Source organism: Artemia franciscana, chromosome 20 (genome assembly GCF_032884065.1).
Source record: "Artemia franciscana chromosome 20, ASM3288406v1, whole genome shotgun sequence".
In the NCBI taxonomy this organism is placed as follows: domain Eukaryota; kingdom Metazoa; phylum Arthropoda; class Branchiopoda; order Anostraca; family Artemiidae; genus Artemia; species Artemia franciscana.
This window is the reverse complement of record NC_088882.1, coordinates 14,159,997-14,178,304: the sequence shown is the minus strand read 5'-3', so window position 1 is coordinate 14,178,304 and position 18,308 is coordinate 14,159,997. Positions and strand designations below refer to the sequence as shown.

The following is an 18,308-nucleotide window of genomic DNA, read 5'->3' as shown; positions in this document are numbered from 1 at the left end:
AAAGCATACTTTTGTTTTGATCATTCAATTTTTAGAAGTTAAAACTTAAATTTAAATAAGACAAGTTTTTTTTAACTGGAAGCAAGGAGCGATAGTAAAATTAAAACGAACAGAATTTACTTCGTATATGAAAGAGGTTGTCCCCTCTACAACACCTCGCTTTTTATACTTTTTATACAAGTTTTTTTTATTGTTTTAAAAAATAGAGATGTGACAGAGTCAGACTTTAGCGTAAAGAGCGAGCCGTTGCGGAGGGGACAACCTCTTTTATATACGGAGTAATTTCTGTTAGTTTTAAGTTTTAATGTCACTTCGAAAATGCATTAAAAAAAACTTGTTCTTTTTATTTAATTTTTAATAAAGAACGAACTCTAGCCTATTCTAATGATTATAAGAAAAAAAATTCGGTATTAATATCTTCTATATTGCCTTTCCAAGCGATAAACTGTAAGACTATTACGCCCTTATTATCCTTTGAATTGGGTTGAACACATCTATAGTGGCACCTTTTGAAACTAGCAAGTTGCCAAATCTCCGAATTGCCTTCTGAAGCAGCAATTTAAAATGAGCCATTTATTCAACTATCTATGATTTTCCAGTGCCCAGTGACCTGAGGAGGAAAAAAAACAGAAAAAAAGGTGTCGTATGTGCAGAATATTGTGGTTACTGCCACTTTTTTTTGGTTTTTAAGCCAATATAATTTCCTTTTGGCTCAAGCTAAGAATCAATACAATTCCTATATTGGGGTTTTGAGCTAAGTGTTTTAATAGTGTACTTTTAGTTTGATCTGACTCTATTCTTAGGAGTTGCGGGTTATTTTATGATTCTTTACATTTGGGTTGGCCCCTTTCTATAATAGATATTCTTTCACATGTATTTAATTCGCTGCGTAAAATAAGGCTGTGTTATTGTAAAAATCTAAAAGATCTATAGTGGCACTTTTTGAAACTAGTAGTTGACTAATCTCCAAATTGCCTTCTGAAGCAGTAAAATGTAAACCTGTCATACTGTCCAAAGCTAAGGTATGTTCAGTGGCACCCTTTGAAACTAGTAGTTGACAAATTTCCAAATTTTCTAGCCAAGCAGTAAAATGTAAGACTGTTACGAACTTATGATTCTTTGCATTTGGGTTGGGCCCTTTCTATAATAGATATAATCAATAACGTGTATTTGATCCATTTTCGCTGCGTATAACAAGGCTGTCATATTGTCCGACTTCCGATTCTTTGCATTTGGGTTTTGCCCTTTCTCTAATAGATATAATCAATCACGTGTATTTGATCCATTTTCGCTGCGTATAACAAGGCTGTCATATTGTCCGACTTCCGATTCTTTGCATTTGGGTTGTGCCCTTTCTCTAATAGATATTCAATCACGTGTGTTTGATTCATTTTAGCCGCGTAAAATAAGGCTGTCATATTGTTCGAATCTACGGCATCTATAGTGGCACCCTTTGAAACTAGTAGTTGACAAATCTTCAAATTGCCTTCCGAAGCAGCAAAATGTAAAGCTGTACAATTGTTGGAATCTAAGGCATCTATAGTGGCACCCTTTGAAACTAGTAGTTGACAAATCTTCAAATTGCCTTCCGAAGCAGCAAAATGTAAAGCTGTCCAATTGTCGGAATTTAAGGCATCTACAGTGGCACCCTTTGAAACTAGTAGTTGACTAACATCCAAATTTCCATTCCCAGCAGCAATCACTGCGTAAAATAAGGCTGTCATATTGTTCGAATCTAAGCCATCTACAGTGGCACCCATTGAAACTAGTAGTTGACAAATCTTCAAATTACCTTCCAAAGCAGCAGAATGTAAGGCTGTTACACACTTATGACCCTTTGAATTTGGGTCGGCCCCTTTTTCTAATAGATATTCAACCACGTGTATTTGATCAATTGTCACTGCGTAAAATAAGGCTGTCATATTGTTCGAATCTAAGGCATCTACAGTGGCACCCTTTGAAACTAGTAGTTTACAAATATCCAAATTGCCTTTCCAAGCAGCAACATGTAAGACTGTTAAGGACTTATAATTCTTTGCATTTGGGTTGGCCCCTTTCTCTAATAGATATTCAGTCACGTGTATTTGATTCCTAAACACAGCATCATATAAGGCTGTCCAATTGTCCGAATCTAAGACATCTACAGTGGCAACTTTTGAAACTAGTAGTTTGCAAATTTCCAAATTGCCTGTTCTAGCAGCACAATACAAGGCTGTACACTTTGCTGGTTTTCTAGAGAAGAAGCCCCTGTTCCAAATTCTATTGGGGTGAAAATAAATTCCGTTGCATTCTTAAAGATTTTCAATAATTGGTGATGTTGGTCTCTCGTCACTATATGAATATAACGGTGACAAATCGTTGATAACTATAGGATTTCGATCCATTGGACATGAGGTTTTTACTTGTAGCCATTTCTTAATGCAATAGCCACAAAATACATGCTTACATTCTGATGTCCGAAGAGGATCTTTCACTTCATTTAAACAAATCGGACAAAAGAGACTCCTTTCAATATTCTTCGATATTTCTTACGAAAATCAGCTTCATTGTGACTCGATCTGACATTACTATTGGCTATAGTTCGTTCTTTAATACAAAACCAATTTTTAGATTTTCAGGTAGTTTTCTAATTTTAATTCAAAAATTTAAATTATTACTCGGACACCATAAATATTTTTGCAATTTAAGTAATAAATTTAGTGATCTTAAACTAAGAACTAAAATAGATTTTTTTTTCTACGGAAAAAAAGCACCATTTTATAGAGATAAGCCAAACCAAGTTTGGTTCCATAAGGCAAGCAAATATTAATAACATTTGTTACGACAGAGCTAGAGAAAAATGCTGTTTTGGTAAAAAAATGATTTTTAAAAAAATTAATTTTGTTAATTATGAAAGGTTTCTAAATAAACCAATTTCCTTTCAAATAAGCCATCAAATAGCTCTTTATTATTATCCAGTTGAAATTGGCTTTTGATACTGAGATGAATTGTTTTAAAGCATATTTTTATATTAGCTCATGACATCATGGGAAATGACGTCACAATGAAAATCCAAAAGGAAAGTTCGAAATAACTATGTTTTTTGTTTTTGTTTAACGTCATTGATGGTTGTAACCCATACTAAATGGTGTAATTCACGTTATACATCATCTTGTGGCAAACCCAAATGCAAAGCATCATGAGTACGTTACAGTCCTACGTTTAGCTGCATGGAAAGGCAATTTTGAGATTTTTCAAATACTAGTTTCAAAGGGTACTATTATAAATGGGTTGGGTTCGTTCTCTGTACAACAGCCCTGGAAAAAAACAAAAACAAATTAACACGCCTCCGTGAAGTTTCTTCTGAAGTAAAATACAAATTTCACATTTTTGCAGGTAGGACCTTGAAACCTCCATAGTTCGGTTCTATGGCACGCTAACATCTGATGGCGTGATTTTCGTTAAAAATCTTTGACTTTTAAGGAGTGTTTTTCTCCTTTTATCGAAAATAAGGCAAAGTTTCTCAGAAAAAGGTATTGTGGAATGGGACGAACTCCCTTACATACGTAGAATTTTCTGTTCGTTTTAAATTTAAATGCTGCTCATTACTTCCGGTTGAAATTTTTTAAATTTATTTTCTCATTGTTCTCTTATGAAAATAATGATAAGAAATTATGCTTCGCCCCCTACATGGACATGATCTTCCCTCCTGATAAATTCCTCCACTGAAAGATCCTCCCACGTAGCCTCCCTCACCCCGATCCACTCCAACCCCAATGCGAAAAATTTTCCTGAAATCGTCTGTACACTTCATAATAACCATTACTGTATGTAAACAATAATCAAATTTTTTAAATTGAAGCCCTTCCCCCGAGGACTTTGGAAGGTGAAGTCATCCCTGACATAGTTATTTGATTTTCGACTATCCTAAACAGAATGGCTATCTCAAAATTTTGATCCGGCGACTTTGTGGAAAACATGTGTATTGGAGGGGGACCTAGATGCCCTCCAATGTTTTGGTCACTTAAAACGAGCACTAGAACTTTTAATTTCCGTTAGAATGAATCCTCTCATGACATTCTAGAACCACTGGCTCGATACGATCATCCCTGTTAAAAATCAAAAAACAAAAACAAACAAATAAACACGCAACCGCGATCCGTCTTCTGGCAAAAACAAAAACGACGAAACTCCACATTCTTGTAGATAGGAGCTTTAAACTTGTACAGTAGGCTCCTCTGATACGTTGAATCTAATGGTGTGATTTTTGTTAAGATTCTATGACTATTAGGATATTTTTTCTCCTATTTTCTAAAATAAGGCAAATTGTCTCAGGCTCGCAACTTTTGATGGGTAAGACAAAACTTGATGAAACTTATATATTCAAAATCAGCATTAAAATGTGATTCTTTTGATGTTACTATTTGTATCAAAATTTCGTTTTTTAGAGTTTTGGGTACTATTGAGCCGGGTACGTTACCACGAGCTGTTTGACTGTGCCTGTATGTCTGAGCGGCTGTCTGCTTGCCTCTTTCACATTGCTTGTGTCTGAGTTGGTGTTTCAAAGGGTGCCACTATAGATGCCGTAGATTCGAACAATATGACAGCCTTATTTTATGCAGCCAAAATGAATCAAACACACGTGATTGAATATATCTATTAGAGAAAGGGCACAACCCAAATGCAAAGAATCGGAAGTCGGACAATATGACAGCCTTGTTATACGCAGCGAAAATGGATCAAATACACGTGATTGATTATATCTATTAGAGAAAGGGCAAAACCCAAATGCAAAGAATCGGAAGTCGGACAATATGACAGCCTTGTTATACGCAGCGAAAATGGATCAAATACACGTGATTGATTATATCTATTATAGAAAGGGCCCAACCCAAATGCAAAGAATCATAAGTTCGTAACAGTCTTACATTTTACTGCTTGGCTAGAAAATTTGGAAATTTGTCAACTACTAGTTTCAAAGGGTGCCACTGAACATACCTTAGCTTTGGACAGTATGACAGCTTTACATTTTACTGCTTCAGAAGGCAATTTGGAGATTAGTCAACTACTAGTTTCAAAAAGTGCCACTATAGATCTTTTAGATTTTTACAATAACACAGCCTTATTTTACGCAGCGAATTAAATACATGTGAAAGAATATCTATTATAGAAAGGGGCCAACCCAAATGTAAAGAATCATAAAATAACCCGCAACTCCTAAGAATAGAGTCAGATCAAACTAAAAGTACACTGTTAAATCACTTAGCTCAAAACCCCAATACAGGAATTGTATTGATTCTTAGCTGGAGCCAAAAGGAAATTATATTGGCTTAAAAACCAAAAAAAAGTGGCAGTAACCACAATATTCTGCACATACGACATCTTTTTTCTGTTTGTTTTCCTCCTCAGGTCGCTGGGCACTGGAAAATCATAGATAGTTGAATAAATGGCTCATTTTAAATTGCTGCTTCAGAAGGCAATTCGGAGATTTGGCAACTTGCTAGCTTCAAAAGGTGCCACTATAGATGTGTTCAACCCAATTCAAAGGATAATAAGGGCGTAATAGTCTTACAGTTTATCGCTTGGAAAGGCAATATAGAAGATATTGAATGATCAAAACAAAAGTATGCTTTTAGAACCACCTTGTCAAAAACCCCAAAATAAAGATTTTATCAATTCTTGGCTACAGCCGAAAAATTTATATTGGCTTGAAAATCTAAAAAAGTGGCAGCAATCACGGTTTTCTTCATATTCAAGATCTTTTTTCTGTTTTTTTTCCTCCTCAGGTCGCTGGGCACTGGAAAATAGTAGAGAGTTGAATAATGGGTCATTTTAAATTATTGCTTCGGAAGGCAATTTGGAGATTTGTCAACTACTAGTTTCAAAAAGTGCTAATATAGATGCCGTAAATTCAGACAATATGACACGTGATTGATTATATCTATTAGAGAAAGGGCCCAACCCAAATGCAAAGAATCATAAGTTCGTAACAGTCTTACATTTTACTGCTTGGCTAGAAAATTTGGAAATTTGTCAACTACTTGTTTCAAAGGGTGCCACTGTACATACCTTAGCTTTGGACAGTATGACAGCTTTACATTTTACTGCTTCAGAAGGCAATTTGGAGATTAGTCAACTACTAGTTTCAAAAGGTGCCACTATAGATCTTTTAGATTTTTACAATAACACAGCCTTATTTTACGCAGCGAATTAAATACACGTGAAAGAATATCTATTATAGAAAGGGGCCAAACCAAATGTAAAGAATCATAAAATAACCCACAACTCCTAAGAATAGAGTCAGATCAAAAAAAAGTACACTATTAAATCACTTAGCTCAAAACCCCAATATAGGAATTGTATTGATTCTTAGCTTGAGCCAAAAGGAAATTATATTGGCTTAAAAACCAAAAAAAAGTGGCAGTAACCACGATATTCTGCACATACGACATCTTTTTTTCTGTTTTTGTTTCCTCCTCAGGTCGCTGGGCACTGGAAAATCATAGATAGTTGAATAAATGGCTCATTTTGAATTGCTGCTTCAAAAGGCAATTCGGAGATTTGGCAACTTGCTAGTTTCAAAAGGTGCCACTATAGATTTGTTCAACCCAATTCAAAGGATAATAAGTGCGTAACAGTCTTACAGTTTATCGCTTGGAAAGGCAATATAGAAGATATTAATACCGAATTTTTTTTCTTATAATCATTAGAATAGGCTAGAGTTCGTTCTTTATTAAAAATTAAATAAAAAGAACAAGTTTTTTTTTTTAATGCATTTTCGAAGTGACATTAAAACTTCAAACTAACAGAAATTACTCCATATTTAAAAGAGGTTGTCCCCTCCGCAACGGCTTGCTCTTTACGCTAAAGTCTGACTCTGTCACATCTCTATTTTTTAAAACAATAAAAAAAACTTTAGTATAAAGAGCGAGGTGTTGCGGAGGGGACAACCTCTTTCATATACGAAGTAAATTCTGTTCGTTTTAATTTTACTATCGCTCCTTGCTTCCAGTTAAAAAAAACTTGTCTTATTTAAATTTAAATTTTAACTTCTAAAAATTGAATGATCAAAACAAAAGTATGCTTTTAGAACCACCTTGTCAAAAACCCCAAAATAAAGATTTTATCAATTCTTGGCTACAGCCACAAAAAATTATATTGGCTTGAAAATCTAGAAAAGTGGCAGCAATCACGGTTTTCTTCATATTCAAGATCTTTTTTTTGTTTTTTTTCCTCCTCAGGTCGCTGGGCACTGGAAAATAGTAGAGAGTTGAATAATGGGTCATTTTAAATTATTGCTTCGGAAGGCAATTTGGAGATTTGTCAACTACTAGTTTAAGAAAATACTAATATAGATGCCGTAAATTCAGACAATATGACAGCCTTAAATTTTGCTTCTTCGGAAGGCAATTTGGAGATTTGTCAACTACTAGTTTCAAAAAGTGCTACTATAGATGTCTTAAATTCAGACAATATAACAGCCTTAAATTTTGCTTCTTCGGAAGGCAATTTGGATATTTTTCAAAAACTAGTTTCAAAGGGTGCCACTATGGATGTCTTAGATTTGGACAAGAAAACAGCCTTATTTTTTGCAGCGGTAATGAATAAAATACATGTCAAAGGATATCTATTAGAGAAAGGGGCCAACCAAAATGCAAAGAATCATAAGTGCGTAAGTAAAAGCCTTATTTTACGCAGTGGCTTTCTTTTCTAATAATCATTAGTATAGGCTAGAGTTTGTTCTTTCAAATAAGCGACATTAAAACTTAAAACGAACAGAAATTACTCTGTATATGAAAGAGATTGTCCCCTTCGCAATGCCTTGCTTTTTGCTTTAAAGTTTGATCTGCCACAAATCTATTTTTAAACAATAAAAAAACTTTAGCGTAAAAAGCTAGGCGTTGCGGAGGGGACAACCTCTTTCATACACGAAGTAAATTCTGTTCGTTTTGAGTTTTAATGTTGCTCCTTACTTGCAGCTAATTAAACTTGTTTTTCTTATATTTAATTTCAGGACGTTTTTGAATTAATACATGTTTTGATTTTGGCTCACCACACATGAATAATTAAAACCAAATTTGCTTATTATATTTTTTTGCTAAAAGGCTTTCTCATAGTTTTGATCTGATGATTAAGCAACGCGTAGGTTTTTTGATGGCTTGTTTCGCTAGGGATTAAAAGGTAGTGGAAAGTGTTGGACCGAAACACAGACCAAGCCAACTAACTAAAGAAAAACATGGCAGAATTGCAGTTCCAGCAACGAATGGAGCAACGACATAGGGGCTATTAAAACAAATAAACTTGCATTTAGACGCATTAACTGACGGTCCAATCTTAGATAGTTCATTGGTTAATATAGTAAAATTGGAAAGCAATCCACGGCGAGTCCGGGCAACAAGAAGAACGTCGTCTGCATATAAAACAGAAGACAAACCAATATTACGGTAAGAAACAGAACTTTTAAAGAGACGCAGGAACGATGCAAGCACACATTTGAATATATTAATACTAGAAGACAATACGGCAGAAGTTGCAACCTATCTCTTTCTAGCAGCAGTTTTCACACATGGGACACAGGGACACATCTACAATGGCGCGTAACTAATATGGCGCGTAACAACCACCCAAATAGCTAGTACATATATATATATATATATATATATATATATATATATATATATATATATATATATATATATATATATATATATATATATATATATATATATATATATATATATATATATATATATATATATATATATATATATTTAAAATATGTGAATTCGTCTTCATCTATTGTTAAGGTTCGACATATTGTGTGACTATGCACATTAATTTGGAGTGTAATTCAGGGGCTTCAAATATAGAGCGGGGCAGTGTTTGCTCTTCGTAGATTTTATGAAATACCTTTTGGCAGCGTTTTCATCAGAGACCGCCTTTTAGTATTTTCATTGAAAAAAAATGAAACAACCAAAAAATTATTGCTCACTTTTAATTTTTCAACTAAAAGATAGGAGCAATATTAAAACTCAAAACGAACAGCAACTATTATGTATATGAAGGTGTTGTCCCCTACTCTATAACTTGCGCTCCATGAAAAAGGTAAAGTTTTTTAACAGTTTTAGAAAAGCTTTTGTTTAGATTAAACATCTCCTGTGATTTAGGATTTGCTCTTGAGAAAATGGGACCAACAGTCAAATTTTAGTGAAGAGAAAGAGGTTTTGAGGAGGAGCTAACCCCTTCATATGCCTCACAGTTTCTGTTCGTCTAAAAAACTTTATTATTATTTCATTTTCCATCGTTTATTACAAATAATGCCCGTAAATCGGGCTTCCCTTTCATGAAAAGATTGCTCCCAAGACAGTAATTTTTTTCGTGGAGAGTTCTTCCCAGGTCCGGAAAATATCCTCTCCCGTGAAATTCCGTTCAAAGGGATTAGTTTTGCTACTACTCTAATTCACTTGTAAAAGTATAAATATTGTTTATTTTAACATAAAATACTTACAGATGCATAAAATCACAAAAATCTAGCAGAGGGGAAGATTTTTATTAATGAAGATTTGAAAAAAATGTTGCCTACTTTTCAAATGGAGAGGGAGGGGTTATTATCTATTTGGGGGCCCATAGAGTCAAATTTTCAAAAAAAGTAATTCAAATATAATATATATTTATTTGAATTAAAATTATCAAAATTGTTTGTTTTTTTGAATTGAGATCCTTTTGAATGGTGCGTCAAATAAAACAACCATACGATAGGACTAATTCAATATTTCCCCACTAAATTCATGGATTCCAAGGACTACATAAAAGGTATTCAGCTATTAAACAAGATTTTTCTTTCTAATAAGCATCAAAATCATTATCTAGCATTTTTTCTTTAAACAGATGAGACTTAAACTGAATATGCAAATCAGGCTTTAACTGAACAAAAACCACTACAAAGAAGAACTTGGGTTTTGCCGCCTTCTCTCACTGTAAAAGTCTAAAACATACTGTACCATCGGTGCTTTACTGAAAAAAAAGGTATATTAGAATTATTTTATTTCGTAGGCTACTTATTACAACATTAAAAATAAAAAAACAAATTTCAGTAAAAGCAAATGTTTAACTGATGAGCTTTCAGCAATTCATATCATTCTATATCAAACATTCAGTTTTTCCGAGACTTTCAAAGGCCAATTAGTTCTTTCTGAGTCTGTTCAAGACAAATGTAGCTTGGCTATAAACAAGAGTTGGATACTGCTGCCTTCCCTATCTGTATAAGTCTTCAGCCTTTCGTGTCATTGGTGCTTCACTGAAAATGAATTTTTTGACAATTATTTTCTTTTGTAGGCTTCCTATTACAACATTAAAAATAAACAAAAAAAAAACTACAGTAAAATTGAATTTTGAACTAATGACCTTTCAGCAATTAATATCATTCTATATCAAATGTTCAGTTGTTCCGAGACTGTCAAAGGTCAATTAGTTCTTTCTGAGTCTGTTCAAGAAAAATCTTGCTTCAATACAAATAAGAGTTGGATACTACTGTCTCCCCTAACTGCATAAGTCTTAAGCCCACCATGTTATTGTTACTTCACTGAAAATGAATCTAAGGCATATATAATGGCACCCTTTGAAACTAGTATTTGACAGATCTCCAAATTGCCGTTCCGAACAGTAAAATGTAAGGATGTTTTATTGTCCGAATCTAAGGCATCTATAGTTGCACCCTTAGAAAATAGTACTTGACAAATCTCCAGATTGTCTATACCAGTGGTTCCCAACCTTTTTCGGTCCGCGTACCCCTAGTCAAGGCCCAAAAAGTTTGCGTACCCCTTTCTTGAGAATCGTTGTTTTACTTTTTTCTTAACTAAAATCAGATTTTCAAAAACACGAGATTTATTGTCCAATATGACGGTGCTTAAATGTACGTACAAAATCAATGAGAAACTTGAGGCTGCTTTTTTGCTAAAATATTATCAAATCTTGGCTCGATGTCACTAACGGCAATTATAAGGTCATTTTGTACACTCAGTCTGTTTCTGTGTTTGGTTTTGATCAATGACATTGCCGAAAATGACACTTCACAAAGGTAAGTGGATCCAAATGGTAACAAAGCAGACATGGCGATTTCACTTAGTTCCTTGTATTCTCCTTTCATTTCCAGCCAAAACTGGGAAACAGTTACATTTTGGAATTTCAGTTCTAAGGCGCGATCACTGGCAAGTTCGATCAGATTCTCTGTAAGCTTGTCACTAAGACCGGAGCTTGAGGTCACGTCTTCAACAAATGGATTTTGGATCCAATCCTGCGTTCTATCTTGGTTCATAATCGATGGGAAATATGACACAAGTTCATCTCGCAACTTTGTCAGATGCTCCCGAATACAATCACAGATTGTGTTGAGGTTATCAATTTCACTATCGTCCGCAAATTTGTCAAGGGTTGGGAAGACACTAACGCTGTTTCTTTGAACCTTTTTAAGCCAGAACTCCAATTTCTTGATGAAAGCACACATCTTCGAATTCAGGGAGAGTTCGTCCGTCCGGAAACCTTGCATTGACAGATTCAAGTCATTCAGTTTGTCGAAAATATCCGCAAGAAAGGCCAGCCTGCAGACCCAGTCCTGGTTTTCAAAAAGTGAACTGAATGCAGATTTTTGCTCCAGAAGAAACATATGAACTTCTTGTTGAAACTCGAAAAGTCTGTTTAAAATCTTCCCACGAGACAACCAGCGAACTTCTGTGTGCAGAAGTAAATGTTGATGGTCTGAACCCATCTCTTGGCACAGCAACTTGAACATTCTTGAGTTCAGTGGTCGGGCTTTGATGAAGTTGATCACTTTTACAGCCTCGTTGAGGGTCTCGTGCAGATGTGCGTTCATCCTTTTCGATGCAAGAGCTTGCCTGTGAATGATGCAGTGCAACCACTTCACCTTTGGATTTTTCTTCCTTATCCAGGCCATGAGCCCATTATTCTTCCCTGTTAGGGCGGCAGCTCCATCACTGCAAACTGATAGACACCAGTCCCACAAGATGCCCCCTTCTGCGAAGAATTTGTCAATCACCTTGAATAGTTCTTCTCCTGTTTTTCTTGACTGTAGGTTTTGACAAAACAGAATATTTTCTCTTATGTCAGAACAATCTTGATATCGAACAAAGACGATCACCTGGGCTTCACCTGACACATCCGTGCTTTCTTCAAGCTGTAACGCAAACATCTTCGTCAACTTTATTTGCTCAATAACCTGCATGACAATATCGCTTGCAATGTCTTCTATCCTTCTTGAAATGGTATTGTTCGACACAGGTATAGACTGAAAGGCAGTAGCAGTTTTCGTGTCAAACATTATTTCACTGACTTTCACTAGTGCTGGTAATATCAGACATTCGGCGATGGTGTGCGGTTTTTTCTGTTTCGCAACTAAATATGAAACAGCATACGAAGCCCGGAGAGCCTTTGAAGAAACTGATGCCACTTTTGCAATTTCCAAACAGTTACTAGCGAATGCTTCTTGTTTACGCTTGAAAAACTCTATGGGCTTACCGACATGAGAAGGGTGCACAGTACTGAGATGCCGGTTCATATGCGCAGGTTTCATGGAACTGTTGGCCAAGACTTGACCACAAAGAACGCACTGAGCATTCACTGGATCAGACTTTGTCGCACTAAATCCGAGCCCTAGGTATTCTGACAAATATCGACGCACTTTGACCGATGATTCGTCATATTTCTTCTTCTTAGGTACAGGTTCAGAGTTTTGGGTACCATCATTCGGCTTCTTGTTATTCCTCATCAGGAATCTATCCATCTTTGTTTGCAACCACAATTCACGAAATTCGTGTTTCAACAGATGACAAGATACTGAACCCGCTGAGTTTAAATCGAGACCTTACGGCTATGGAGAAAAATTAGCGGGTTACTGAAAGCGAAAGTTTTGAAAATGAGTCTAAAATTACATACAATGGGTTATGTTATCTGATTTTGAGGGAAATGTTGGAACTGAGTCAGAAACAAGTTTTAAAGATGTAGACTAAATTAATTTTGGGACCTTCGCGTACCCCCTGCGAGGGTTTCGCGTACCCCCTGGGGTACGCGTACCACCGGTTGGGAACCACTGGTCTATACAAGCAACAAAATGTAAGACTGTCATATTGTCAGAATTTAAGATATCTATAGTGGCACCTTTTGAAACTAGCTGTTGACAAATCTCCAAATTGCCTATGCAAGCAACAAAATGCAATACTGTCATATTGTGAGAATCAAAGGCATCTATAGTTTCGCCCTTCTTTCGTTCTCTGTACAATACCCCTGGAAAAAAATTAACATGCATCCGTGATCTTTCTTCCGAAATAACATACAAATTCCACATTTTTGCAGGTAGGAGCTTGAAACCTGTACAGTTAGATTTTCCTGTTCGGCAAATCCGACGGTGTAATTTTTATTAAAATCGTATGACTTTTTGGGGGTATTTTCCCCTTTTTTCGGAAATAAGGCAAATTTTCTCAGGATGGAACTTTTAATGGGTAAAACTAAACTTATATTCTTAAAATCAGTATATAAATCCGATTTTTTTTTATGTATCTCTACTACTACTAGGATAAAACCTTTGCTAAAGCTCTTCTATCAACAGAATCGAACGCTTGCTCATAATATATAAAACTGAGGCTCAAAGGTGTTTGACAACTAAGGTACTTCTCGATTATTAACGTAAGAGTGAAAATTTGGTCGACAGATCCTCTACCTTTTTTAAAACAGTACTGTTCTTCTCTTAAAACTTTGTCAACAGCATCTCTCAGTCTCAAAAGTATCATATTACTGAGTTATTTGCTACCTACATAGACCAGACTAATGCCTTGACAAAACCCATTCAGACAGACATGCTTAGTAAGAGGGACAAGTAAACAACCGTTCAAACAAAAAGGCACAGTGAGAGAAATAGAAAAACACCTACAAACACACAGAGTCAGATACACAAACACGCAAAGACAGACTCGGAAACATGCAAATACTCGCTCAGACATACAGGCATAGTGAAATAGACAGAGAGAGAGAGAGAGAGAAAGAGAGAGAGAAACCTACAAACAAACAGATTCAAACACACAAACTCATAAAAACAGACACGGAAACATGCAAACACCAACTCGGGCACAAGCAATGTGAAAGAGACAGCCATACAGCCGCTCAGACACACAGGCATAGTCAAACAGTTCGTGGCAACATACCCGCCTCAATAGTACCCGAGACTCTAAAAAATGGAATCTTGATACCAATAGTAACATCAAAAGAATTACGATTTTATGCTGTTTTAAAATATATAAGTTTCATCAAGTTTAGTCTTACCCATCAAAAGTTAAGAGCCTGAGGCAATTTGCCTTATTTTAGAAAATAGGGGGAAAAATCTCCTAAAAGCCATAGAATCTTAAAAAAAGTCACATCATCAGATTCAACGTATGAGAGAAGCGTACTGTACAAGTTTCAATCTCCTATCTACAAGAATGTGAAATTTTGTTGTTTTTGTTTTTGCCAGAAGACGGGTCACGGATGCGTGTTTATTTGTTTGTTTGTTTTTTCCCCAGGGATGAACTTATGGACCTAGTAGTTCTAAAATGTCATGACAGGACTAATTCTAACGGAAATTAAAAGTTCTAGTGCTATTTTTAAGTGACCAAAAAATTGGAGGGCATCTAGGCCCCCTCCAACGCATATTTTTTCCCCAAAGTCATCGGATCAAAATTTTGAGATAGCATTTCTTTTAAGCTTAGTCAAAAATAAGATAACTATGTTTTCAGGAATAACTTCACCTCCCAAAGCCCCGGGGGAGGGGCTTCAATTTAAAAACTTTGAGCATTGTTGAAAGTTACAGTAATGGTTATTATGAAGTGTACAGACGTTTTCAGGGAAATTTTTCGTGTTGGGGTTGGAGTGGATCAGGGTGAGGGTGGTTACGTGGGAAGATCTTTCAGTGGAGGATTTTATCATGAGGGAAGAGAATTTCCATGAAGGGGGCGAAGCATTATTTTCTAGAATTATCTTAAAAAAGATCAATGAGAAAATGAATAAACATAAATATTCAACCGGAAGTAATGATCAGCATTTAAACTTAAATTAACAGAATATTATACGTATGTAGGGGAGTTTTTCTCCTCCACGGTACCTTTTCCTGAGGAAATTTGCCTTGTTTCCGAAAAAAGGGGAAAAACACTCCATAAAAGTCATATATTTTTAATGAAAATCACACCATCGGATTTAGCGTACTGGAGAACCGAACTGTAGAAGTTTCAAGGTCCTATCAGTAAAAATGTGGAATTTGTATTTTAGTTCAGAAGAAAGTTCACGGATGCGTGTTAATTTGTTTTTTTTCCAGGGCTGTTGTACAGATAATGAACCCAAGACATTTATAATAGCACCCTTTGAAACTAGTATTTGAAAAATCTCAAAATTGCCTTTCCATGCAGCTAAACGTGAGACTGTTATGTACTCATGATGCTTTGCATTTGGGTTTGCCCCAAGGTAATGTATAATATAATTACACCATTTAGTATGGGTTACAACCATCAATGACGTCAAACAACTAAAAAAACTAGGTATTTTGAACTTCCTTTTTGCATTATCATTGTGACGTCATTTCCCATGATGGCATGAACTAATATAAAAATATGCTTTAAAGCAAATCATCTCAGTATTGAAAGTCAATTTTCACAGGATAATGATAGAGAGTTATCTGACGGCTCATTTTAAAAGAAATTGGTTTATTTAGAAACCTTTCATAATTAACAAAAATAAATTAAAAATAAATCATTTTTTTAACAAAAACCGCATTTTTCTCTAGCTCTGTAGTTACAAATGTTATTAATATCTGTTTGCTTTATGGAACCAAGTTTGGTTTGGCTCGACTCCTAAAGTGCTTATCTCTATAACATGGTGCTTTATTTCCGTAGGAAAAAAAATCATTTTTTTATTATTTTAGTTCTTAGTTTAATATCACCAAATTTATTGCTTAAATTGCAAAAATATTTATGGTGTACAAGTAATATTTTTAAATTTTGAATTAAAATTAGAAAACTACAAGAAAATCACAAAAAAATGTTTTATATTAAAGAACGAACTATAGCTAATAGTAATGTCAGATCGAATCACAATGAAGCTAATTTTCGTAAGAAATATTGAAGAATATGGAAAGAAGTTTCTTTTGTCCAATTTGTTTAAATGAACTGAAGGATCCTCTTCAGACATCAGAATGTAAGCATATATTTTGTGGCTATTGCATTAAGAAATGGCTACAAGTAAACACCTCATGTCCAATGGATCGAAATGCTGTATTTATCAAGGATTTGTCGCCTACATATTCATATAGTGACGAGAGACCAACATCACCAATTATTGAAAATCTTTTAGAGTACAACAGAATTTATTTTCATCCCAATAGAATTTGGAACAGGGACTTCTCCTCTGGAAAACCAGGAAAATGTACAGCCTTGCATTGTGCTGCTAGAAAAGGCAATTTTGAAATTTGCAAACTACTAGTTTCAAAAGTTGCCACTGTAGATGTCTTAGATTCGGACAATAGAACAGCCTTATATGATGCTGTGATTAAAAATCAATTACACGTGATTGAATATCTATTAGAGAAAGGGGCCAACCCAAATTCAAAGGATCATAAGTGCAATACAGTCTTACATATTGCTGCTTCAAAAGGCAATTTGGATATTTGTAAACTACTAGTTTCAAAGGGTGCCACTGTAGATGCCTTAAATTCGTACAATAGGACAGCCTTATTTAACGCTACGAAAAAGGATCAAATACGCGTGATTGAATATCTATTAGAAAAAGGGGCCGACCCAAATTCAAAGGGTCATAAGTGCAATACAGTCTTACATATTGCTGCTTCAAAAGGCAATTTGGATATTTGTAAACTACTAGTTTCAAAGGGTGCCACTGTAGATGCTTTAAATTCGTACAATAGGACAGCCTTATTTTACGCTGCGAAAAAGAATCAAATACGCGTGATTGAATATCTATTAGAAAAAGGTGCCAAACGAAATTCAAAGGTTCATAAGTGCAGGATCATATACGAATTAAATTCTCTTCGTTTTAAGTTTTGCTATCGCTCCTTGCTTGCAGTTAAAAACACTTGTCTTATTTAAATTTAAATTTTAACTCCTAAGAATTGAGTCAGATCAAACCAGAAGTACGCTATTAAAACCACCTTGTACAAAACCCCAAAATAAAATTTTTATCAATTCTTGGCTAGAGCCACAAAAAAATTATATTGGCTTGAAAATCAAGAAAAGTGGCAGCAATAACGGTATTCTGCATATTCAACATTTTTTTTTCTTCCTCAGGTCGCTGGGCACTGGAAAATAGTAGAGAGTTGTATAATGGGTCATTTTAAATTGCTGCTTCGGAAGGCAATTTGGAGATTTGTCAACTATTAGTTTCAGAAGGTGCCACTATAGATGTCTTAAGTTCGGACAATATGACAGTCTTAAATTTTGCGTAAAAAAACTTCAGTGTAAAGAAAGAGGCGTTGCGGAGGGGATAACCTCTTTCATACACGAAGTAAATTCTATTCGTTTTAAGTTTTAATGTCGCTCCTACTTGCAGTTATATAAACTTATTTTTTTCTATTTAATTTCTGAACGTTTTTGAATTAATACTTGTTTTGATTTTGACTCACCACACATGAATAATTAAAACAAAATTCGCTTATTATATTTTTTTGCTAAAAGGCTTTCTCATAGTTTTGATCGGATGATTTCGATAAAAAAAGAGGGGTGGGGACTTACAAATACAACTAGATTTTTATTTTTTTTGTACGAACGTTTTTGTTAGTAATAAACATACGTACCTTACGAATTAACTTACGTAACGAACTTCTATATTTGCTTATTTTTATTACGTATTAGAGGGGGTTTGTCCCCTCGTCAATGCCTTGCTCTTTACACTAAAGCTTGAATTCAATCCCAAATTCTTAAGAATGACCCCTGAATCACAAAGGCCATAGAAAAAATAGTGGAAATTACTAACAATACTTAGCGTAAACAGCAATGTATTGTAGAGGAGACGAAACCCCTTATAACCGGTATATTTTATGTTCGTTTTAAGTTTCCATGCAACTCATTACTTCCAGGAAAAAAAATTATTCATTTTGTCATTGTTTTTTTTTTAATGATGTTAAAAAATCCTGCACCCCCTCCATGGAATTATATTCCCTCATGATATATTCCTCAATGTAAAAATCTTCCCACGTAACCCCCCTCCCCTCTGACCCAATCCCACCTTGGTGCGAAAAAGCCCCCCTGAAAACGTCTGTAAACTTCATAATAACCATTACTATATGC

General features: G+C 35.0%; 2 protein-coding genes across 2 annotated transcripts; one reads left to right on the top strand and one right to left on the bottom strand.

Moving 5' to 3' along the window:
• Positions 1 to 1,250: 1,250 nt before the first annotated feature.
• Positions 1,251 to 11,482, bottom strand: LOC136039989 (putative ankyrin repeat protein RF_0381). Its single transcript, XM_065724054.1, has 2 exons — positions 11,331 to 11,482; positions 1,251 to 2,232 (listed from the first exon to the last, which is right to left on the bottom strand). The coding sequence occupies exons 1-2, from the start codon at positions 11,480 to 11,482 to the stop codon at positions 1,251 to 1,253; spliced, it is 1,134 nt and encodes a 377-aa protein (XP_065580126.1).
• A 4,657-nt stretch (positions 11,483 to 16,139) lies between these two features.
• LOC136039988 (histone-lysine N-methyltransferase EHMT2-like) lies at positions 16,140 to 17,111 on the top strand. Its single transcript, XM_065724053.1, has one exon. It carries the CDS (start codon positions 16,140 to 16,142, stop codon positions 17,109 to 17,111), a length of 972 nt encoding a protein of 323 aa, XP_065580125.1.
• Positions 17,112 to 18,308: the final 1,197 nt, after the last annotated feature.